General features: G+C 29.5%; 1 protein-coding gene across 1 annotated transcript; it reads right to left on the minus strand.

Annotated features, from left to right (window-relative positions):
- Positions 1 to 13: 13 nt before the first annotated feature.
- LOC118072551 (dynein beta chain, ciliary-like) lies at positions 14 to 23778 on the minus strand. Its single transcript, XM_035092519.1, has 57 exons — positions 23650 to 23778; positions 23347 to 23577; positions 23137 to 23244; positions 22572 to 22788; positions 22344 to 22496; positions 22056 to 22267; positions 21738 to 21971; positions 21446 to 21649; positions 21088 to 21279; positions 20669 to 20878; positions 20337 to 20608; positions 20133 to 20251; positions 19600 to 19969; positions 18716 to 18913; positions 18423 to 18651; positions 18264 to 18359; positions 17823 to 18169; positions 17609 to 17765; positions 17287 to 17519; positions 16920 to 17209; positions 16691 to 16839; positions 16364 to 16609; positions 16072 to 16296; positions 15812 to 16013; positions 14594 to 15173; positions 13881 to 14151; positions 13530 to 13792; positions 12612 to 13038; positions 12239 to 12450; positions 11857 to 12132; positions 10923 to 11376; positions 10601 to 10793; positions 10359 to 10536; positions 10151 to 10279; positions 9234 to 9453; positions 8991 to 9152; positions 8500 to 8646; positions 8232 to 8393; positions 7899 to 8135; positions 7580 to 7801; positions 6941 to 7192; positions 6703 to 6829; positions 6470 to 6603; positions 5864 to 6101; positions 5550 to 5737; positions 5303 to 5472; positions 4818 to 5038; positions 4470 to 4746; positions 3708 to 4389; positions 2781 to 3097; positions 2543 to 2675; positions 2148 to 2429; positions 1845 to 2051; positions 1374 to 1707; positions 929 to 1215; positions 691 to 864; positions 14 to 608 (listed from the first exon to the last, which is right to left on the minus strand). Exons 1-57 carry the CDS (start codon positions 23776 to 23778, stop codon positions 165 to 167), a joined length of 13623 nt encoding a protein of 4540 aa, XP_034948410.1. The 3' UTR covers positions 14 to 164.
- Between the last annotated feature and the right edge of the window lie 707 nt (positions 23779 to 24485).

Genomic DNA, 24485 nt, shown 5'->3' on the forward strand with positions numbered 1-24485 from the left:
ATGATTTATGAGTGTAGAAATGTTATCAAGAAAATATATCGATATGATTAAAAATATGAAATCAATTGAGAGATTTATTTATTATACATAATTATTTCTTAATTAATTATAGCTTATTGTGATTTCAAGTTAGCCAGTTTTGAAATTGTAATTACCATCAATTATTAAATTTGGAGTAGAATAGAAACTCCAGCAAGAGTCCATTTAGTTGGCTTATCTCGAGTTTTAAGATTAAAAGTCCACACATAAGTTGGACCTCGTACTTTAGTTTTGTACACGGGACAATCATAAAGATTCCTTAAATCTTGTTTATCTTGGGTTATAGCTCTGATATAAACTACTGGCATTTGGGGATATAATTCTTTTAAACGTGAATCAACGATCGCATTTATTTGCATATCCCAACGAGCGCCTTCCATGTATAAACTATTTATGTAAGCACCTTCACGAGGTGCTGATGTGATCTCTTCTTTAAATTTTTTGGTTACATCACAATGAAGACACATTTTGTCAAGAGGCCATTCATTTTTTCGTGCTGTTTGTTGCATTATTGCTGTTAAAAATGACTGAGGATTAAATAATCCACCTAGCCATAAAGAAGATGGGAGCTGAAAATAAACATTAATTTATTTTCCTTTTCCAAATAGCTTAATAATTAAACTTCAATAATGCAAATGGTTTGTAACTTACAATAAAGTCTGCTGTCCAATTAGCTAACTCAGAAACTCGATTTAGCATATCAGTAAACCAGCTAGTTAAACCTAAAGTGGATGGATAAGCTTTTGCAGTCCATGAAAAAGGAACAAGATCCATAAATAGATAATTTTGTAGATCTTCCATCTCAGCATTAATTGTTAATTCACCCTAAAGATTTTATGATAACGATAGTAAATAATATATAAATCAAAAAGTAGTTGGAATTCATTACTTTTAAACCAAGTTCCAATTCCAAAAGAGATCTTTTTAACTCGGCACAAAGAATATTCATTCTCTCACACTCTTGTAAAGCAACAATCACAAATGGTGTGCGTTCATCAACTTTACTCATCAACTCTGGAATATTAAATTCTTCTGGTAATTTCTCCAGAATATTCTCAATAATTGTCCTTAACTTTTCTTCTTTAGAAGAGCCATCTCTCGAACTTTCACCAGTGTCTTTTGGTTGCATCTCTAATAGAATTTTAAACAAATTTTCCGCAGTAGTTGTTAAAAAGCCTAATGAAATAAACAAGAAAACATGGACATAAATATTAATAAAAAGTAATGAATAATTTTCATTTGAAGTTTTTTTATGAATATTTTAAATATACGTGGTTAAGGTAGTCTTACATTTCCATTTCAACGAGATAAATATAAATTTAAAGATAATTTACCAATTTCGGCATTTGGATGGAGTCCATACAGAACAGGACTTTCAGGAGGTAAGTAATGATCAATGTATTGATGATAAGTATCATAATCGCTGTTAGGTGGTGCTAAAAATCCAGGAGCCAAATACAAATCACCATCGATAAGATCAGATTTTAAATATTCAAATAAATAAGTGCGACATAGTCTTCGATCCCAGTCATCCGTAATATGACCACCGTACATAATTTCTCCAAATAAATATCGCAAATCATCCCAAGGAACTTTAGTATTATTCTCTAAATAATTTGTTAAAACTGAAACACTAATTGTTAAATCTCCCACATTAAAAGGGTATATCTGTAATGAAATTAATTTAATGTTTAATTAAAATCTATGATTTGTTTACTGAGATTGAATATACTTTGAATTTATGTTTAAATATAAATTAACCATGAATAATAATGAATTTTATTTTAGTGAAATGAAACACTTACTCGATTCCATCCTTGGGGTCCGAATTTTCTTCTCTCAGCTACCACAGCATGAAAGTAGCAGAGAGCAAATAAAATTCCCTTGAATTCAGACTCTTTTGAACAAGAATCAAGAATTTCTTGATTAAAGTTATCCAATGCCTTGTGTATATTTGCATGCATTCCAGTCGGAGGTTCGTTGGTAATTTTTATAGCAGATTCTAAGATTCCCTATGAAACAATAAACATGAAATATTTAAAATTATTAAATAAGATATAATAAATGTAAAGAATATTTGATGAATTCATTTTGTAGGTGATTCCTACTTGAGGTATAATACATTCATGAGGATCAAGAGAAGGTTCAGCACTTATAAAAAGTCGATAATCTGAATGAGAATTTTCTGATAATTCATCCATTTTCTTTTCTAAACTTGGTAGCCAGGTTTTAACGAGATGAATATTCTGCAAAATCACCCAATGCCCATTTGCAGCAGCTAAATCCATAGCTGCTTCAGCTACTGGTTCTTGACCTTGGCCTAATGATATATTATGGAAGTTACCTCCATCAAAAGTAAATTTCAAACGTTTTCCAAGCTTTTCAACGTCCTTAAATTAAATTGAATAAAATTATAAGGATTAAAATCTTGATAACTAATTGACAAGTAGCCTAAGCAATTTATGGCATTCATTAAATATATAAAATAATGGTGGTTTAATACCTTAAGAGGATCAACGCCAGGGGAAAGGATAAAAAACATTGGAGTTATCGAACTCATTTCCTCAAACGATTTTTCAAATGGCGAAGAACGTGATTCAGTATATTTTGGTCCCAGCTTTTCTTCAACGAAGCATCTGAATGATGGAAGTGATTTATCATGCAAATGAATAATAAATGATATGTGTAGTGATTTTTATGTAATAAAGTAAAAAGTTATTGTTATTTTAAAAATGTATTACCGAATTGCATAAGTCATTCGATCAATTCTTAAACAACGCATCATACAGAGTCTTTGTAATGCAGACTTAGTTTTCCACTCCTGTGGAAATTTTTCTCTTTCAGGTGTTTCTGATTCAACAAATTTCTTCCATCTCTTTGCTGCACCTTCAATATCACGATCGAGGTTTTTAAACTCGGTCATACTGCTCAGAAATTTTATTCCACCCCATCCTGCATTACTTAAAAACTCAACTGGAGTTATAACATCTGGATGATGAGGATATCGAAGAAGAAAGTCTAGCTCAGCTGATGATATTTCATTTGTTTGAATGAGGATCTATTTTTAAAAAAATACATGAATAAACAGTAGATATATCTTACAAAATAAATTGCGTAAGCAATATTCATTATCCGATATATTTTTTTTATTTGTAATGCAATCTTTCGTTTTTAATAATTTTTTTTTTCAATATAACTTTAATGAATGAACTGATATTTAAATAAAATTTTGTAACTTTATTAATTTCATTTATATCTGTTTTGGATATTGTTTTACTCAAGTGAATTGAATTTGCAGTTTTTGGGTTATCGATAATAGTATCGATTATAAACATTGCGATTATTATTAACGTTTCAGTATTTGCGCGTAGTTCAAACCGACGCCGTTGATGAGTGACGCGTTGATTCGCGGTATTGTTTGTTGTGAGCGTACTGCGTTTTTTATTATCAGTAAACAAGTGAAAATAAATTGTTTGTAATAATAAACTCACATTGTTGACTTCATAGAAAATCGTGAGTGTATTATTGTGCTATTGTTTTACTAAATAACCTGGTAAAACTGATAAAAACGTTGTTCTAACTTAGATATCTACGTTATTTTTTTCTTAGCAATAGAGTAATATAATAATAATGATAGTTTAATCAGTGTGTTAAAAGTGAAAAATTACCTGAATTGTCATCTGACAAAGAAAAATGAGCTTATCACATTCAAATAAACCTCGACTTGTATACATGAAGACAAGGTAAGTAATACTATCGATCAATAATTGAACTCTTTTTTTCACATTATCAGAAGTTTCAGCAAACTTGATAGCATTCTGAAATACTACACTAAATGCTTTAAGTGAAAATTGATACAACATATTGATTTTGTATAAATCATTTAGGATAAAATACAGAAGACTAGCTCGTGCAGCAGCTGGACGATAGTAATCTCGAGCTTCATCGATTTTAGCAGCAGTTATTTTAGCTTCAGCTGCTTTTATCTCAATGTTATCTGCTGTTTTTTTTGTTGTTTCAAGATTGGTCACTAAGACAACGTCACTTAAGATATCTGGTCCAGCTGACGCGAGACGATACAATAAATCGTCTTCTAATGTTTTCAAAGTAATCTTAAAAGTGTTCTGTTGTTTCGTAAGTTCAGCTTTTGTATTTTCCAAGTCTGGCCTTTCAGCTTTCACTACGTCACCAAGTAATTGTTCTTCTAATCCATCTCGAGTCACAGTGAAATTAATAAGAGTGGTTTGAGCTTGCATCTCTGGTTTGTAATGTGGGTTTGAAAGTTTGGTTTGCAATATCAGTCGAAATTGAGGGTTGTAATCTATTTCTTTATCTCCAATTTTTATTGCTCTAAATTAATGAAATTCATTTGATAAAAAATTTAATAAATGCTCTAGTTTACATTAACTCATTGCGAGTAAGATACTTACTGGCCTTTTTTAGTAAGCACTCGACCTAAAATTGGATCTAAAACTGCATCAACTGATTCGCCTATATTTTCAATTAAAACTATTTCACCATTTGCAATTGCAAATTCAAGTTGATCTAAATAGTTTTTTAGATCTAATCTAATGATTTTGAGTTCATCTCCATACATGGCTTTAATCCATTTTATACCCTGAAGCTGTGGATCGATTATCAGTGGCCATCGTGTAGAATTAATAAAAATTATCGCATTTTCAGCAGACATTGTGTCTGATGGTAAACCTGATAGATCATTCAAAATTAATGTTAAATAAGTATTGAAATTTAGAAGATATAATATAACGTGAATTCACCATCATTATTCCATTGTGCTATTTGTGCATCATCAGTCAGCAACGAGAGCGGATCTAAATTGGGTGTTCGGGGTATTGGATTTTTTAATTTTTCTAGAAACGGTATCCAATGGTTATTGAATAAATCATGTCGATATTGACGAGTAAAACATCCTACGTATGAAATAAACGCTGTTCCTAAAAGCAGGTCACCAGGAACTGTTTCACATGAATTCTTCAGTCTGATAATCAATTTTTTTTTATTTACTATGATACATTTCATAGAATAGATGTATTTAAAATATATACTAAGTTACTAGTAAAATGTACTTTTTGGAAAATAATTATTCCAAAAAATTATAAATTGTTTTAGTATTATTGACTGTATTTAATTATCCTAAATTTATTATAGTGTTGGAAATCACATAAATTAACACCCGTTATTGACTAAACTTCATTATTCACATGATTTCAAATTTAATGAGCATAAAAAAAAGTATTTATACCTTTCTATCGTTTTAGTCCATCGTATTTTTTCTGATGCTAAACCATTAACTAATCTGTTAGCTAAATCTATCGTAAAAGCAGTTTTATCAGCTTCGTCTTGGCATTTTTGTTTCTCTTCCAAAGCAACGTTCATTTTTTCTCCAAGCACATCCAATACTTCTTGTAGTTCCTACACAAAAATGCAATTATCGTGGTTGAAATTTATGCAAAACATTTTTTAACATTTAACTAATATCATTAAATTACTTGTAAACGTGAACGAAGACCCGTAAGTTTCTCCATAGCATGTTTTAATTCTGCATTCGCTTGAGCTAGTGCTGCTCTAAGTGGTTTAACGTTCAAATTAATATAATGAAAGACCATAATATTTTTTACCCAACTACAGAGTCCAGCTGCAGCTTTAGATTTGGAGTAGATGATATCTGGATCGAATCCTATATTAAATCGCGTAATTTTAAGATTAAACATCTTTTGATATATATAGATACATTAGTTTTTACCAATAACCCAAAGTATACTTACACACATATATGAAGCCAAAAGATTTATTCCAAACTCACCTTTGTCATTTATATAAGGCTGTATAGCTTTCACTACATCGGGATGAATATTCTCCTTGTCGTAATTGCGGAGCGCTGAGAGAAAAGCATCAGCTCCACCCATCATTGCTTTGCAAGCTTTCCAACTTCGATCCTTTGGGATTTTGCCCTTTGGGGAAAAGAGCACTAAAACGGCTTGGGCAACATTTGCAACGGCTTCCGGCGGTGTGCCAAAGGATTTTAATTCAGTCAGGTTGTTCTGTATTCAAATCAAATGTTTCATATTAAGCAAAATAAATAATTGTAAAGGCAAAAAAAAATACTTAATGAAAGTAGTTTATCCATAAATTTATTTAACATATTTGAAATCGATAGAGTAGACATAAATATTGTTCTTAAAGAAATTAATAATAGAATGTTTTTCATTTACATTTATCTCAACTGGTTATATGAAAATAAAGAAACTAGAAAATTTATGCGACAGACATTTTAACATATAAAATATTTCAATATGACCTAAAAAAATCTCATACTATTCTGACAGCTAGATATTTATTTATCAAAAAATTCAGATGTTTAATGTGGGTATATACCGATAAAGTTCTGTGTTTATAAAAAATAAAATACCTTGTTCAAAGTGTCTAGTGCAGCTTCTGCTTGACGTACAGCAGGTTCTGCTTTTGCTAAATCTTCATCACACCTTTTCTGCTTCTCCCACACTACCTCCTTAATCTCTGCTACTCTAGCTTCTTCCTCAGAAACTTTGAAAGACAATGGAGAACAATCAGGGTATTGTACAACTCTATTCGCGAATAGTTTCAATGACAGTCCTACTGACTTCTTGAGTAGTTAAGAATTACCTATCGCCTTCTCTATTTCCGCTTTTGTGTTCTCTTCCCGTACCTCAGCTAAGATTTTGTCAGCTATCTCATTCTTCTTCTTTAGTTCGACTTCCTGAACAGCTAGAATCGCTTTCAGCCCGTCTACCTGGAGAGTTGAATTAGTTCGTGTGGGAAAATTAAAAGCTTTATTCCCCCTCGCTACGTATATCGATCGTTTGAGTATAGGATTTCAACGTTAAACTGATTTTAAGTATACCTGTTCACCACAAGTCTCCAATTTTGTTATTCCATTCTCTAATCTTTTGATTGTTCCCAAAAGCTCATGAGTTTTTTGTTGTAGTAATTTTGAATAAAGAGATATCTGCTCCAAAAAAGACTTAGGGGTTGTGTAATTATATCGCTTTTCATTTTGTAAATATATCTCTGATACTATATTAACGCTCACGTGGACAAAGGACATAAATTGTGATACAGATGGTTTATATTGCTCTGGTAATTCTTCTAGCTCCTGTAATTAAATTTCATTGACTTGACTAGGTTATTGTTGAGATAATGATTTTTTAAATTAACGACTAAAGAGCATGAAAAATGACTGTTTATTATCCCCATGTGATTTAATCAAAAAATAAAATAAAACAGTAGATTGAAAGTTATTCATTATTAATTTTTCACATGTTGTTTAGTGCAAATATTTTTTATCAGATATAAATTTTTAATTTCACAAATTAATAAAATTAAAATTGGTTGATTTATTTTATAAATTATTCTATATTAGTGAAATGAATAACTTTTCTGTGTTATAAGAATAAAATTCTTCCTTAAGACTATTAAATATTTTTTAAAATTACATTTTCCCTAAAATAAAATGCTTTTTTTGATAACTGGTAATTATTACCGCGATAAATCGGGCTGAAACAGATTCTAAGGCATCCTGAGGCCAATCTTGGAACCAGTTGATAGACGTGCAATTGACCAGTGCCGGAAATTGTCTAGCTCTCTTCCTCAGAGTCGCTCCAACTGGTGAGAAACATAGCACGCACTTTAGGTGTTTTCGTACACGATCGATAAAGAATTTCCAGCAATTCTCTTTCGTGTCCATCATTCCTACCAATTTAACCTGAAAGAAATAGATAAAAAACATAGTAGACATATAAATTAAATTTTTATTAACTATTTTATTTAAAATCAGTGCAATAAATTGGATGAATATTTACTTCATTTCGTACTGAATTGATAATATTATCAACTTCATCGTCCGGAAAGAGCTCGATTATGTCTCCGGATGCAAGCATGTCATTAACAACAACTAGAAATTTTTCTTGAGCCACTTGAGAGTCAGACATAAGAAAAGTAATGCCGATATTCTTCAGACCCGCTTTCAAATATAATCCTGCTAAATCGACTTTCAAATCGTGCATCGAATAATCTTTTTTTAGTTGCACTTGAAATACCTATTGTAGATTTAGAATGCAATGTGATAAACATTTGAGAAAATTGAATACTCAGTTAGTGTTCAACGGGTGGAAGCAGTTTGCAACTTCATGTACCTCTAGCCCAGATATAAAGGATGCTAAACGAGATAGAGATTGTTTTCCACTACCACCAACTCCTACCAACAATGCATTACCTCTTGGTGCTTCAAGAAGTCGGTTTATGCGACAAACGTGATACATGGCATCTTCAAACATCACTAAATTCATCGCTGCTACCTACAAATGAGAAGATACATTAAATGGATTATTCATTTCGAACCTTCTTTATAATCTCATTTCTGCTTTGCGAGCTAACTTTTAATAATGATTCATAGATAATTACCAGATCATTGTAATTCATCAAAGCTTCATTCAATAATTTTGTCAATTGTGGCCATTCTTTTATTGGCATGTATTTTGGATCACCCATACCTTCAGCAAAGTGACAATAAATTATTGGTTTCTCAAAAACTACCTCTTCATCTAAATCCTATTAAATTTAAAAAAATAACGATTTTCGTTAATTAAAGTATTAATACTTCCTTCAGCAAACATTCAGAAAGAATATTTTTACGCAAAATACATATGATATCATCAAAGTAAATTTTACTAATTTGCTATTATGGCCATGAATGAGTTGATATTATATTCACTTGTATGGTTTAATGATTAAATCTAAATTAGTTCTAAAGCTTCAATAGTAATTTACTTGCCAAATTATATTACTATTATATGATTCATCATCTCTTGTTTATGACGGTGTAATATTAATAATTTTGTCATAATTTTTATATTTATTTTAATTTATTCAATAATAGTTTGATGAAAAATTACTTGGATATTTTTCCGAAGTGCATCTTGCAGTAGTGATTCAAATATTTTTTTATCCTCAAAATTAACTAACTTGTCGCAATATACGCGGTTTGCCTCGTGGACATACAAACGAATAGCTGCACTTGAGTTTGGAATTGTGTCACCATTTGCAAACAAGTAACCCTGCAATTTAGTTATATGAGTTACTTAGTGTTTGTATGAAAACAAAGGTTTTCAATTAATGCACTGTTGTTATTATATTACCTGAAATAAATTTGACAAGTCGCGTAGATTGAAGATATAGTGAAACTTTACTGCAGTTGGTAGGAAGGTTGTGGAAACTTTATCGTGAAGATACATCGCTGTATTTATTAGTGGATTCACTAATTTCTGAAGCGTTATATTTATTTTTTGTTGCGGATTCGCAAAATGTTGCTGCAGTACTTGGCTGTAAATTGTAACTAGAGCATCACGTCCTGGAAAGCTGCAACAAAAATCTCATTCAGTATTATTCCGAACAAGGAGTAACATTTAATTTAGAAAAAATGTAAATTGCGAATTTTTTGTGGTAGGATTTTTTTTTCAGTGGTAATAATAATTATAGTAATTATCGCACTACACTATAATAGTTCATTTGATGGAAAAATTTCTATCTAATTAAGAGTTCTTTTTTTCGTATGAAACTTTTCTACAAACATTGTTAAAAATCAATTGATGTTTCTAAAACTAATGGAAATTTTTTATTCAAATTTAAAAAATTTTTTTTAATTTTCCAATATTATGGATTTTTAATGTGTTGGAAAAAATAAATTTTTTTATATTTAATCTACATTATAATACATAAATGTAAATTGTCCCCTTACATATTGTATTGTCATTAAAAATGTATATTATCAATTACATTCAATGTGCTCAAATTATATTATTCACTATTATAGACTAAATTGAGTTTATATTTTATAAATAATTTATTGAAATTGTTCTCTCCAGCTAGTAAAAATGATCACGTTAACATAAATCTATTTTTATGCAAACTATATGATCGGTATTGAGGGCGACACCTGATCGATAAACCGTAATTACATAAAAAATAATGAAATTCGTGATTAAGTTCATGAGGAAATATGATAAAGCCCATATTAGAATTTAATTACAAAACTTTGCACGCATAAATTACTCACTTAACTGCAAATACAGCGAAATGACGCTGCAGGCGAGGATCTATTGTAAAACTTCCTGCGGTTGGATTCATACAGGATACGTACTGGGTATTATGGATGTCTTTTAAAGTTAATTTTACACGATCATACCTATACAAATAAGTGTAAAATCTTTGGAGCGAAATTTTTGTAAATCGTATGTAATAGTTATGAAAAAATTAAAATATACCAATGATTATAATCCAAATGTTGTCTCAATAGAGTATGAGGTTGTACAGTCCCATAAGTATCCACTTCCGGCATATTCATATCGTCAATGAAGTAAATTAATTGTTTGGTTCCCGGTGGCCCATAATTGCGTCCTGCTTTTTTCTCAAGATACTTTTCAAGTATTCTTTGCAACATTTCTGTAATTAGTACAAAAATACATAAGCATTGTTTACACTTGGTGATGATTAGTATGATTATTACCGGATGAAGTATAGTAATTAAAGGGTACATTGGCAACATTGTAATTGTCAGGTAGAGAAGACAATTTGTCAGAAACTACTACACTTTTTCCTGAGCCAGCACTGCCCACCAACATCACCGGAACTTTCTTCTTCATTAACATATCTATGAAAAAACGCAGACGTGCAGTTTCTCCAGTTGGAACTAGAGAAGACTGGAACGAGAGAAGGATTTCTTTCATTATTACATTTATGCCATCAACCGGAAGTAATTAAGAAATTTTCTAGAGTATTCAAAAAATTTCTGTACTTTAATTGAGTTTTTGACAATTTAATTTATATACCGGCAAGGGAATGTCCATGTCTAGAACAAATTTATCAACTTTTTCACTCCATGGCGTCAGTTTTTTCGTTTCATTATCGATGTAGTAATTAAATACTCCACCTTCAGATGGAAATTTGATAGTTTTAAACTCATTTATCCACCATTTGCTAAACTCATTCCTCCAGTCGATTAATTGGTCCTTGAACATAACTGATCCAAATGCCCAAATGCATGCAAATGCAAAATATAATTCATACCATTCTTTAGGACAATCTGGTGGAACATTTTCACTTGTAAGAAAACAATCCAATAAATTACATAACATTTGCAAATGACAAATTTCCGGTATAGGTGTGATTTTCTTGAATCTCGTTTTTGATATTTCTAACAAAGGTGGAAGATATTTATCAAAGAGAATAATTAAGTTTGCACGTTCTGTGTTATCTCTAGTCTCTATCCAACTTGTTATATATCTAGAAACCAATTTATTATATTAAAATTATTACTTTGGTAATTAATGAAGAACTGTGATTTAAATGAGCATTCAATTTTTTTTGATGTAAAACTTGAAAGTTCTACTTGATATCAGGTAATGGATTGAGCATCAAAATTTAAACATCAAGTAATCTCTTAAACGTCTATTAATAACAAAACTGGAACATCACATAGAACTTTTGATTAAAACGTCTATATTTTCCGATTTCAGAAAAAGATTTTTTCTCAATAAAACTTTTTTTTTAATATGAAAGCACTTCAATAATAATTATTTGAACGGTTGGAAAAATTTAAAAGCTTTACTAATTACTCTTTATAAACTGTTTTTATTTGTATTATTATTTTAAAAGCAAGTAAATATTCAGAATATATTTTTTTATATAATAATTATGATGAATTACTAAACCTCTTATTTATTATTCAATAATTAAATTTCGATATTAAATATAAAAACTTACGGATTCCAGCCTAAATCTTGAGGATTAATATAAAGGATTCCAGCTCGTGAAACTGTGGCAGGTGTAGCAGTTTGCAAATTAGAAATTTCAAAGAGAAGTCTCATGTGTTTGGTCAATGCAATCCTTTCATTACTAGCCAACGTCAAAACTTTATTATCATCCATAACTGTATTAAGCGATTCAATCCACATGGGATCAATGTCACCATCAAAAATAATCCATTTTGGACCATCGCCAGTCATATTCGCTTGATCTCGCATAATTACTGATATTAAACTAAAACATATATATATATATATATAAATTTAAATATTATTTCATCGTTTAAAACACATTTAATTTATTTCTAAAAATAGAAACAACAAATAAACATTTTTATTACCCGTCTCTCCATTCTCTTGTTGCAGGGTGGATAATCCCGAACAGTTCGTCGTTCGTTACAGCTTTTGGATTGAGGTCGTTGTAATGAGGTTTACGTTTTTGATTGACGTACGTTCGAAACAGAGTTTGCCACACTTTGGTTTTCCCAGTGCCAGCAATTCCAACGATAAATACCGAATGCCGAACATTTAAAAGCTCTTCCAGCTGTACCACCTTCAAACCAATCGAATCAAGTGAGTAATAAAATTTCAAATTGATATTTACGTTATTTATTGGTTTGATGATATATTTTCATTAAAAATAAAGAAAAACAATTTACATTGTTTCACATAATATTTTTAACTATTAATACTGACATAATATAAAAAAATTACTTTTAAAATAAATCCGTCCTCTGGTTGCATCTTTAAATCAATTGCAGCACCACGAACTGTTTTTTCAAACTCAAAATCCCGTTTACGAGGTACATCGAGTGCAGGAAATAAATCTCCAATAAGCCCCATAAATACAGGTATATCGTCAGTAACTATTTTAGGAGTATTAAAATCTCTTAAAGCTCTCATTAAAACTTGATCTTCTGGACGTTGTCGATCTGCGCGTTTTAATTTTCCAGCAACAACAAGAACTGATTTAATAGCTCGTAGGCCCCAGTCATAGTGGTCTTGCTTTGATAAAAGTTCTCGGCAAAGGGTATAAAGAGTAATAAATTTTCGCGCTAATAAACGTGCTTCTTGGAAACCTTCTGCCACTAACATTATTTCACAAATAAGACCAAAGTCTGGGACAACCATAGCACAAGGTCTAAAAAAATTGATACAAAAAGACAAAGTAATTCTTAGTTATCGATAGTTCAGTTTGAAGTAGGACTTGATTCATTTTTAATTACTTTTAATTAATTAATGATTAAATAATAATTTTTCCGCCAGCACTGTTCAATGTATTAAATAATTATTTCATGAAAATGTAAGAGGAAATTAATTATAAATGTTATTTAATAAGTTTATTCACATAATAATAAATCGATTTATTGATCATGTCAAATTATTTTTAGCTGGTTGTTTAATGAGTATCAGAAGGAAAGATTTAGTTAGCGAGGTGAATATATTTATTCAAGAGTTTTATACCGAGAAAAAAATATTTATTTAATTATTGAATATTTTTGATTTATTTAACCGTTTTAAAAACCAAAATTTCTATAAAAATTTAAAAAATTGCAAAATCTTTAAATAACATCAAAATATTGTTAAAAATTCATCACCAAAAGTCAGTCAAAAAAAAAAATGTATTCATACCGGAATAATGTTTTTAGATTTTCTGGAAGCTCAGTCCTTCCAGCATAACCAGGATTCATTGTTATAAAAATCCCAACTGTGTTAACCAAATTCAATTCTTCACCAAAGAATAGAAATTTTTTCTTTCTGCTCTTGATACCATCAAGAATACATTTCACCTGAACAGCTACTACCGAAAGAACTTCAACAGATATCCGATTGAATTCATCAAAGCATCCCCAAGCACCAGTCTGAGCTAACCCTTTGTAAATATTGGCACAAGACTAGACAAGTATCGAAAGTTATAAAACAAGTAAAAGCAAATAGTGGTAAACCTATCAATAATTTATTTTGTTAGTTGAAAAAACATACTTTATAGTCCAGTTGTTCAGAACAATTGAATACATAGACCATTTGACCTAAAGCACGACCTAAATCCTTTGTGGTCTCTGTTTTGCCAGTTCCCGCAGGACCTGCTGGTGCACCTCCCATCACTAAATGCAGTGATTGTGTGAGAGTAATGTAGCATCTATCTGTCAGCGGTGTGATGACCAAACGCGGGACATTCCCCAGATATTCGTAGCCATAGGCAAAATTTGCGTCACAGATATTTGCAAAACATTCAGCGAGGCTATCATCCCATCTATGAAATAAAGAAATAAAAAACAATTTAAAATAAGTTGATCAATGAAAATCATGCTTTTAATCAATTTATTATTCTCAATAATTATTAAAGTAAGAAGCTGTCAACTAGAAACATCCAAAAAGTTTTAATATTTGATTAACTTTAAAAGCCTCTAAAGTAACAAAATATATATATCCGATTAAATTTTTTGAGTACTGGTTCAAAGTTAATCCTTCTCAGTGTTATTTTTTGAAGTTAATTATTAACTAGCAAAATATATTTCTACTATGAATTTTTTTCTTCTAAAATTCATAAGGATTAATTCCAAAAGTTCACAAGATTTATTGAGATTTTATTTTTTTTCAAAAAATAAAAAAACTAATAATATATTGATTGATTCTATTAATAATTTATTGACTACAAACTAATATAACTAAATAAATGTAACTACGATAGATACCTATGGCGTAATTGTGCTTGCCACTGAAAATTTGATGAATTTTCAGCTTTTGTTGTTATCAATTTATCAACCACGTCTCTGGCATGAACGTCAATAGTACATATTGTCATAATTTTCTGTCGGTCGTTATCACTCAACTCTCCACAGAGAATATTGATCAATACACTCAGCTGATTGACTTGCTTCTTTTGATAATCTTTGAGAGCATTTTCAAAGCCTTCCTCCAATCTAGCAAAGGCCATGTTTACCTCAGCAGTCCACCAAATTTGAGTACCACACAAAGCAGGTTGAGCTTCATAATCTAATATCCATTGTTCCCTTGGCTTCTCGTCATAAGAAGCTACTGCTTGACTAAAGTGATATCTTACACTTCTTCTCATAGCGTCTGTTACACGATTTAACCAAATTTCCACGACCCCACTGCAATCACAAACTCCATGCATGCTCATCTCTTCTCCGTCCTTCGCAATCATGCCATTAGCTATTTTCGTTGGCTTCCCCCCTTCTAATTTCCATTTCAAATTAGCTATGGAATCATATAATTTTGATAAATGTTTACAGACTAATTCTGGATTGTTTCCTGAAATATTAAAAAAAAAGTATCGTCTACCTGTATAATAAAATTACATATTATTAAGTAATTCATTGAATATTGAAAAAATCTGATGTACTTATGACTATGTTTATCTAAACTAAAAGACGTATATTCGTGATTGAAATTTTTTTTAGTTCTAAGTCTGGGAACTTGAGACAAACTAGGATTTATGCAAAAGTTCGAAAAATTTATTGCAATAATTATTTAATAATTTAAATATCAAAACATGACATTTTTTATTTGAAAAAAGGTTTTTTTACTGAAGTAGTAATAACTAAAAAATGGTTTGAGTCAAAAGCTTCAGTTTCCCAATTAAACGAAAAAATCTCAAATGGCTTTTTTATTTCAGAACGTACATTTTCAGTAAATTAGAGATTTTTTTTTTCGATTTTTATAATTTTATAGAACACTATAGTAAATAAAAAAGAGGAAAACATTTTAACTAGCTCAAACATTTTAATAATTTTAAAATGAAATTGGTTTTTATATTTACTTAATAAAATAAAAAATAATTATTATTTAAGATTAAAAATAGATTAGTGTGTCTCAGTTTTCTTTACGAGTATCTATTAAAGTTTTTCTTACCAATCTAATAACGAAAATTTTAACTAGAGAGTATCTACCGTTACTGAGAATATCCAAGAGATCTGCAGAGGATATAAAATAAAAACGCGGATAAGCCAAACGTTTCATATCTAAATAATTAAACAGTGCTTTCTCACACATGTTTAATTGCTTTTGTAATTCTTCCAGTCGTTCACAAAGTTTCGGTTTATTTGTGGCTTTAATGATATTGGGTGTGCCTGACACGTCTCTCAGTAATTCCTATGAAAAATAATAACATCAATATATGAAAATAACATTCCAGACAAACTGTTTTTACTTTAAATTCACGGTCTATTGTTTCAAAACGTTTAGATTCTTCAGGTAATTGTTTCCTTATATCATCAGAACCAATAAAAACACTTTCTAAATACAACCAGGTGCGTTGAACTTCAAACCAAATATTTATTACGGCATCCGCATTGCTCAACTTCTTTTGCCAGTCTGTTACAACATCGAAAAAGTGACCAATTAACTTTGAACTTAGCATATTTTGCAACTGCACCTGGATCGTTATGATTATTATAAAAATGAACTGTTATTATGATAATTATTTTGAATATAAACTTTACTTGATTTTCTTCTAAAATTTCTATCGTTTCCTCGTTTATTTTTAAAATATTTAATTTCGTTCTCTCATGATATTCTTTATCAAACTCCAAGTTTGCCCAAGTATTAGTTAACTCCTTGAGAACTTTTTCCATTGCCATTTCTTTCACAGCCTTATCAACTGTATTCTTAACTACTTCTTCATACTTATGAAGTTCTAGTTTCAAAAGATCTTCCAGAGTAGTTTTATCATCCATCGTAAATTTGACCTTTGAAAAATACATATAAAAAATAGTTATTAAAAATTTAATCAAAACTATTTTATTTATTCCAACATTACATTTACGTACTCGAGTTTCCGCCATCAACTGTCGCCAATGTCTATCTTTGATTGCTGGGTTCTGAAGATCTGATACTGCTCGCAGTGAAGACATCATATTTTTTACCTCATTTTCAATATAAGTGTACAATTTCCAAATTCTACATTCTTTATCTAATACTAAAAAACAGCCATTATAATTATCTTCTCATAATTTTCTTATGAAAAATTTAATTATTAATTTTTGTTTAAATACTAACACCGCAATTCTTTAATCAATCTTTTACATTCGTGATCCATTCCTTCAACATCGATTTTTTTCCATGGCGTATTATTCCATGCTTTTAAGCTCGTTTTAATAACAATAACATAATCCCATAGACCCTTTAATAATTTCAATTCCCGTCTAATTTGTTTTATTTGTTTAAACTCTTGAATTTGCAGTTCGTGTATGTTAGCAGTCTCGCTCAAAACTTGCAATTCCCTTTCAAATTCACCAACTTCCTCGTTTACTTTGTCCAGATTTTCATAGACATTTGTACAATCAGGACTTTATAAAGTATTCAAATTAAAATTAAATTTGAATGTAATTCTGGAAGGATTTAAGCTAGAGTATTCTTTACATACCTAAATAATTTGTTCTCATGGAACTTTGAATAATACCGTTGTTGTCGGAAGTCAAAGTAATTTAATCGTTTTTTAAGAAGATCTACTTGATGAGAAAGAAGAGGTGAGACAGTTTGCTTCATTTGAATAGCTAACTTTTTTACTGTTTCCCATAATTCAGGTAATTTCGATAAATACTGCCAAGTTTCATCAGTAAACTCTACATCATACTGTTCAAGCATATGTATAGTCTCCTAATATTTATAAATAATATTTTATTTTATATACGAAGTTTTTTCTTTTTTAAATTACAAACCAAAGAAGAGAAATATTTTTAACTTACATTAATTGGTTCAAATATGACATCAATTTTGAATTGTCTATCTCTGACTTCTTTCAAATAATAAATTGTTTTAAGTAATCCATCATAATCTTCCTCTAAAACTGGTTGAGTAAATCTGTCATATGCCCCACGTAAAAAGTCTGATAATTCCTTTAAGCTGGAAATAAAATATTCTATAAAAAAAATCCTCGATAAGAAGATTCCAATAACAAACCTATCATTAACATGGTCCACTAGATGAGTTTTTAAAACATTCGCCCATTTACATACAGTATTCAACAGAGTTTGTTTGAACAAAGTATTAGATACTTTGAACCATCGAAAAAATATTTTCTCGTTCTCAATTTTATCACATTCCTTATAAAGATTCATAAAGTAATCAATTTCCCTTTTAAAATCATTCAGCTCAGGTTTTCTTTCTTTTATAAATTCTGACAAATTGGGTGGAGATTGAGCGATAATTTTCTTCTCCTCGTCAGTGATATTTTTGGCAAATCGTAGAAAATTATTAAGATATTCTTGTCTATCATTTAGCCATATCCATTTATAGAGATCGTAAGTCTTAATTAAGTTGTAGCAAATTTAGTAACAGTGAATAATTAAGTACATTTGTCGTTATTAACGTTTCATTATACCTTAGGGCTTGAAAACTTACCGCTGCATACTCTTGAGCTTGAGTTAATGCTTGCTTAACTCGGTTAGAAGTTTCCTCCAACATAAATATGATTCGTTCCTCTTCACCCAAGTCGAGCTTTAATAAAACGTTAAATTAATTAATCTATTTTACTTTAAACAAATACTTTTAAACATTTACTCCGTAATGTTCTCGTTCATCAACTTTATCAGGATCCAAGCGAGGAATTAATGTACCCATTTTCATTATATCAAACATTAAGCTTTCGTAAAATGCATAAAATCCTTTTGGATCATCAATTTCTAATGGAGGTTTGTAAACAATATTTGGTATTTCCAAACATAAATATACTTCGAACAATGGATGTATATTAGATTCAGGATCAGTTTCATCAAGAATATAGCAAATGCTACTTTGAAATAATAAACAGTAGTATAATTAAATTTTTCAACAACAAGAATTAAATTTATTACCTTGTTGATACGGCTTGTATTAAGCCTTCAGATACAATTTGATCGATATAAGTAAGATAAGGTTTCCACTTGACTTGCCTAAGAGCTTCAAGTTTTGATTCCCTTTCAGCATCTTCCTGTTTTCTCAAGGTTTCTGATGGCGTCATTTCTACATCAGCTATACTTTCATTTTTATTATCTGCTTGCTCGACTTCTGCTCTTGTAAATTCTTCATCTTCATCTTGCTGAAGTCTACAACAGTTTGCAATTACTATTCAATATTGAGAAAAAGTATTCAAGATTTCTATCTTCAGTGAATAAGAAAATTTATCATTTTCGAAGATTTTCATCCATGACATATTTATTAAATTTTTATAAACGAAATAATTTTTTAGCTACTGAATATCTCAGCATTTATTTAATCCAATCTGATTTAATAGATGAATTGAAAAATTTTATTTATTAAATTAATCTTTTGAATATAAATTAAGTTTTTTTTTAAAAAGATTACATCAAAGTTGAATTATTTAAAAAAATTTCATCATGTGATACTAAAAAATGTTGAATAACAAAACTGTTATACTTTAGATTCATGAGTTATCTACCAATCTAGTATTATACGATGAATGCATTTATGTTTAAAAGACCCCCAATAATTCAGCTGCTCCTAAATTCAAAGAGGAGGGTCAGCATTTATTTTGTTATAAGGTACCTTTACCCAGTAAGATTGACCTTTATTTTTAGAAATTCCTTAAAAATTGATCTCGTAAAATACAACGAATAGAAATATACAGATAATAATTTTCTTAAAAAATTTCAGAGGAATGATACCTCTCAAAAATTTATTTCACCTGACTCTTGACGTTTATCGAATGAGTTTTTCAAAGAAGTAGATCTTGACTTACACTTCAGAATTTCCATCTCTAGTAGATGTAAAATCTTTCGATTTTAATTCAGTCAACGGATGTTTTAAACTATCTTCAACATAAGCTGATTCCGGTAGAATATTGAAGTAAAGTTTATAATTCTCGTCTAAAATTCTCTGAATTTCTTTAGCAGTTTCTTCAATGATGCTATATCTTTTAGCAAATTTCTCTTCTCGCCCATTAATAGTAATTAAATTTTCACGTTTGAAATCTTTCCTTACAAGAATCGGTAACATTGCCCATTCATAAATATTTTTAATTAAATGTTCAATATTTTTTTCTGCTTTCAGTTTACGAAAATACAAACTTCTGACAGAAGTAAAAAGCTTTTGAATATACTCTGGAACTTCTACAATAATGTTAATAAGAATAAGAAAAATGGCCTTCTCATTTTTAACATCAAAATTAAAATAACTTGGCAAAATTTGAATGTGTATTAGCTAGTTTATGTTGATGACCTAATTCATCATAACTGACTACTTTCTAACTAAATTACATACATCGATATTCACCTAGCGAGTTCCAGTTATAATTGATCTGCCCCTCATCAATCATACCATCAATCATTTGTATTTCCTCTCGTAATAATTCCAACTCTACCTCAGAACATTTTATTCTAATTTCGTTATACCTATAAATGATTTAAGTTATCTTTATTTTTGATCTAAGACTTTAATTATTTATATGCAAAGTTTATTTTTATAGATTTTTCACACCAATTAATAATAAGGTTGATATTGTAAGTAGTTTCCCAAAACAATTCGGATCTGTCCAATAAATTCAAAGCTTCAGGTGGCAAATCATTTAATTGAAGCATATTTATATATTTAGCATCACGTAAAATAGCTTCAAGTTCTGGATTAAAATTTGATGCTAATTCATTTTCTTTAATTTGTAATAATGGTTTATTGAGATTCTCATTGCAAATAGTTGGTACTTTCTTCATCCAATTAGTAAATATTTCCATCTCGGCAGCACTCATTAAGTTCTTTAACATTCAATAAAATATTTTACTGCTAAATGATAAGTCGAAAGATAATTAACTTACTTGGAGTTCATTGTGTTTAGTAATTATTTCACGGCAAGATTGAGAAGCTAATAATGGGTGGTCTATTAACTTCATAGATTCTATAGGATAATCAATACGAAACTTTAGCTTTTTCAACCAACATAATGCACCAGCTACTGGTGGGAAATATTGATCTACTTCCATGTGTCCAGATGTTTTTTTTATTGCAAAATTCTTATCAAATATTCGCTATTAATAATTCAATATTATTATTATTAAGGTTAATAATTAATAGTTATAAATTATTTATTAGAGTTGGAATATGACTTTGTAATGTTTGTAATTAAATTAAAGAGCTATAGTTCATTTACAACGTCTATAAACATAAACAAATAAATTTACATAATTGATTATTAATGAATATTGATAATTTAATGAAGATTTCCATTTAATTTTACCTTCACTTCATCAAGACTAGCATGGATTGTTGACAACAATGTCTCATAATTATGCCATAACTGAGCTTGTATAATTGGCCGTAAAGCTATCGGTCCTATTACCCATATAAGCTTAAACATTTCCTCCAAATTATGACAGTCTGAAAAAGCTCGATTCAATATTGAACTTAATCTCCGATCATACTCCTCGATCTATAAACAATATTTTGATGAAAAATTAACTTATTGAAAAGATGATCATTTTTATCTAGACTTAAAATTAATAATCCAAATTGTACAATGAAATAATTATTAGTTTCATAAATCTAGGATTTCAGTAAATATAAATGAGTGATGAATTTTGCATTAAATAAATCACCTTCTTTAAAAAAATGTCAATATCTTCTGAAAATTTTTGTTCTTCCGGTAATAAAATGTCATACTGTACAGCTCCTAAATCGTTATACGTCTTAAGAAATTCTTCATAAACTTCATTAACTTGTCGAAACAACTCTTTGCCATGTAACCCGGAAATTTCAATTTTTTCCAACTTGAGATAATTTTGTACTATTTCAAATAACTCCTGCGAATATCGAAACTTGGTATGAAAATGCATATACTATGAATGCGAATAAAATAAAGCCAGAAATGATAAATCATATCTACGATACTTTAATCTGATTCAATCGTTTTTCATATTTCATGAGTCGTTCTAAAACTAGTCGTTCATGGAACGTCCACTGGACACGTTTGGTAACATTTTGAAAATAGTTTTCAATATTCGTACAAAACTCTTCAAATAAATCTCGAAAATGCTGAATAAGGTTGAGAGCAGTTAGAACTTTGGTCAAATTATCATCAATGCTACTTTGAAATAAACTAGCAGGATCGAGATACTTGGAAGTCTATTAAAAAAAATATATATATTATAAAGGCAATTACCATAGAAATGTTTCTAATCAATGAAATTATATTAAATGAAATAAAACCTGAGTTATAAGGAGATTTACTACTGCACTAAGTAAAATTATCATATAACTAGTCGAGCAATAATATCGTGAATTCGTCCAAGCAAGACAAATACAATGAAATAGTGGTTTCAATTTTGGCTGAATTTCAGTTATTTCAAGTCCCTCTATCTCTTCAAATAGTGACTGCAGAGGTTTTGAATACAGCCAAATGTCTCTTGCTTCAGTTATAGCTGATAACAATAATTTAAAACGGAACATAGAGATAAAAAGAAAATTCATTTCTATACTTAATTTAAACGGAGTTACCTGCTACGACATCCTCGAAAAGCTTTTCAAACGATGAAAGATATGAACTCTTAGTTTGTTCAAGAAATGAAACCACTTTCTTTATTCGAGGATCTCTCATCTGATCATAAATAGATTCTAGATTCTTTAGTCTTTGTTGCCAGAATTTCAATTCTTTAAATAATTAATTTCATAAGTAAATATCAATTTTCATGAAAAAATTCTAATTAATTTATAGTGATATTTTACCATCATTAGGAAGTATTGGATTGACATAAGATATTTCTCGTTCATGAATCTCATTTAAAACATCATTGACTTGTGTCGACCATTTGATAACAATTCTTTCAGCATTATTTCTTAATTTAAAGTTTATTTCATCACTTGTCAACTGATCAGCTTTAAAAAAGTCCTCAATTCCCATTGGCATTGGTAACAATGTTTGTCCCATCATTCTTCCTTTAAGCTGAAAATAATTTTTATGTCTAACGAACTCTAGGTATAATATTTCATTCAATTTAAAAAATAAAAGTCATTATTACAGATATCATTTCTAATAAGTCAGATAGTGATAATGTCAAGAAAACGGAAATTAAATTGATGAAAAAGTTATCTTTTTCATCTATTTAAAAGCAAAAGCTTCTATGATAAGATGATAAAGTAAAAATAAGTGGAAAGTGAAATGTCGAATACAAAAAGCTTTCTATAACTGTACTGAATTAAATGAAAAGTTTATCAAGTTTAGTTTTAACTATTTATCGAGTTTTATTATTTATCTCCATTTCATATATTTTTTTGAGATTGTTTCATTTACTTGGCAAATCGAACTACGTAATTCATGAATATATTTTTCGACATCTTCTGCAATCACTTCCGGCCAGTTTTGCTGATTTTGTGGATTAGTGAGTAGTGGCAAATAAGCCTAGATTGAAAAATATTAATATTATTAATCGACCATTATTTACTTGAAAATTTGCTTGCATATTTAACCAAGAATAAATACAATATAGATGAGACTAATTACTTCTTCAATGAGTGTCGCTAATTCTTCGATTGAGTTTGAAGACATATCTCCTGGGATGAGCACTTCACGGTAATTAGCTTCTGTAATATTAACTTGATTCCGTCTGACGAAGTAAGAGACTTTCGTTTTAGTGTCGGGTTGTATTCCCAAAACGGGCAAGAGTGCTCCTGGAGTAATTTGTATTGTTAAAATAGTTTCACTTGGATTGTTGAAGAACTTATTTATTACAATCTGTCAATAAATGAAAATAATTTTTTTATTTTAGTCATTAAATAATTATCTATTATTCATCTAGAGACTTACCTTGAAATCAGGTGTAGTTATCATTTTAGTCCATTTATCAGCTTTTATTTTATTCGATTTTGTCAGGTATTGAAATATAAAATCCAATCTTGGATCATTACTTTCTTCATCATCTTTTTTATCACCCATTTTGGCAACTAATTAATCAAATTAATTTTTTATTGTATCTTGAATAGTCTCTTCTGACGCTTCATTCAACATTCCCCATTGAAACAATGAACAATTGAAAGTAAAGAAAGTGAAATCGAGCCCTACATTTTCGACAGTTGAGATGGTGCATTGAGGTTTATACTTTCTCCAACAAGGTGGCAATACTATAAAAATTTTTTCTCTCCAACATTTCAAAGGTTCCGCCATCAATTTTTCACATCCAAATTAGTCTATTTAAACGTAATAAGTTATCCCGAAATTGTTATTAATATATTCCACTATGTAAATGAAGAATACAAGATTCTTCGATTAACTGTTATATTTATGAGTGTTCAATGCATAGGCTATTTTTATTGATTTCACATTTGTCATAAATTATTAATGTATTAAATGGATTATATATAAATTATCGAGTTGTATCTCCCACGTCCCTATATATCAAACTTATATCGTACTTATTATGCTACATACAGTGTAACATGTAATTAACTTCATTAAATAATGAGCTTTATTTATCTTAGTGATTTATAAAACATGTCGTGCTTGATTCACGCATAATATTATTTATCATTAATTGGATTAATTATTAAATTAATCCATTAGTAAACAGTTGAGTTTCATATCGATAAAATATTTAGAGAATGTTGTCAACATATGCGTACAACAATAATCTCCAATAAATTAAA

Source organism: Chelonus insularis, unplaced genomic scaffold (genome assembly GCF_013357705.1).
Source record: "Chelonus insularis isolate UGA/USDA-ARS -01 unplaced genomic scaffold, ASM1335770v1 contig_94_pilon, whole genome shotgun sequence".
Lineage (NCBI taxonomy): Eukaryota > Metazoa > Arthropoda > Insecta > Hymenoptera > Braconidae > Chelonus > Chelonus insularis.

Excerpts from the sequence above, each read along its gene's own strand:
- LOC118072551 (XM_035092519.1), bottom strand. The coding sequence starts at position 23,778 with ATGGGTGATAAAAAAGATGATGAAGAAAGTAATGATCCAAGATTGGAT. Across the intron at positions 8,647-8,990 it reads CACTTCGGAAAAATATCCAA|GATTTAGATGAAGAGGTAGT; the intron begins GTAATTTTTCAT and ends TAAATTTAATAG. Across the intron at positions 5,039-5,302 it reads TGGACTAAAACGATAGAAAG|ACTGAAGAATTCATGTGAAA; the intron begins GTATAAATACTT and ends ATTGATTATCAG.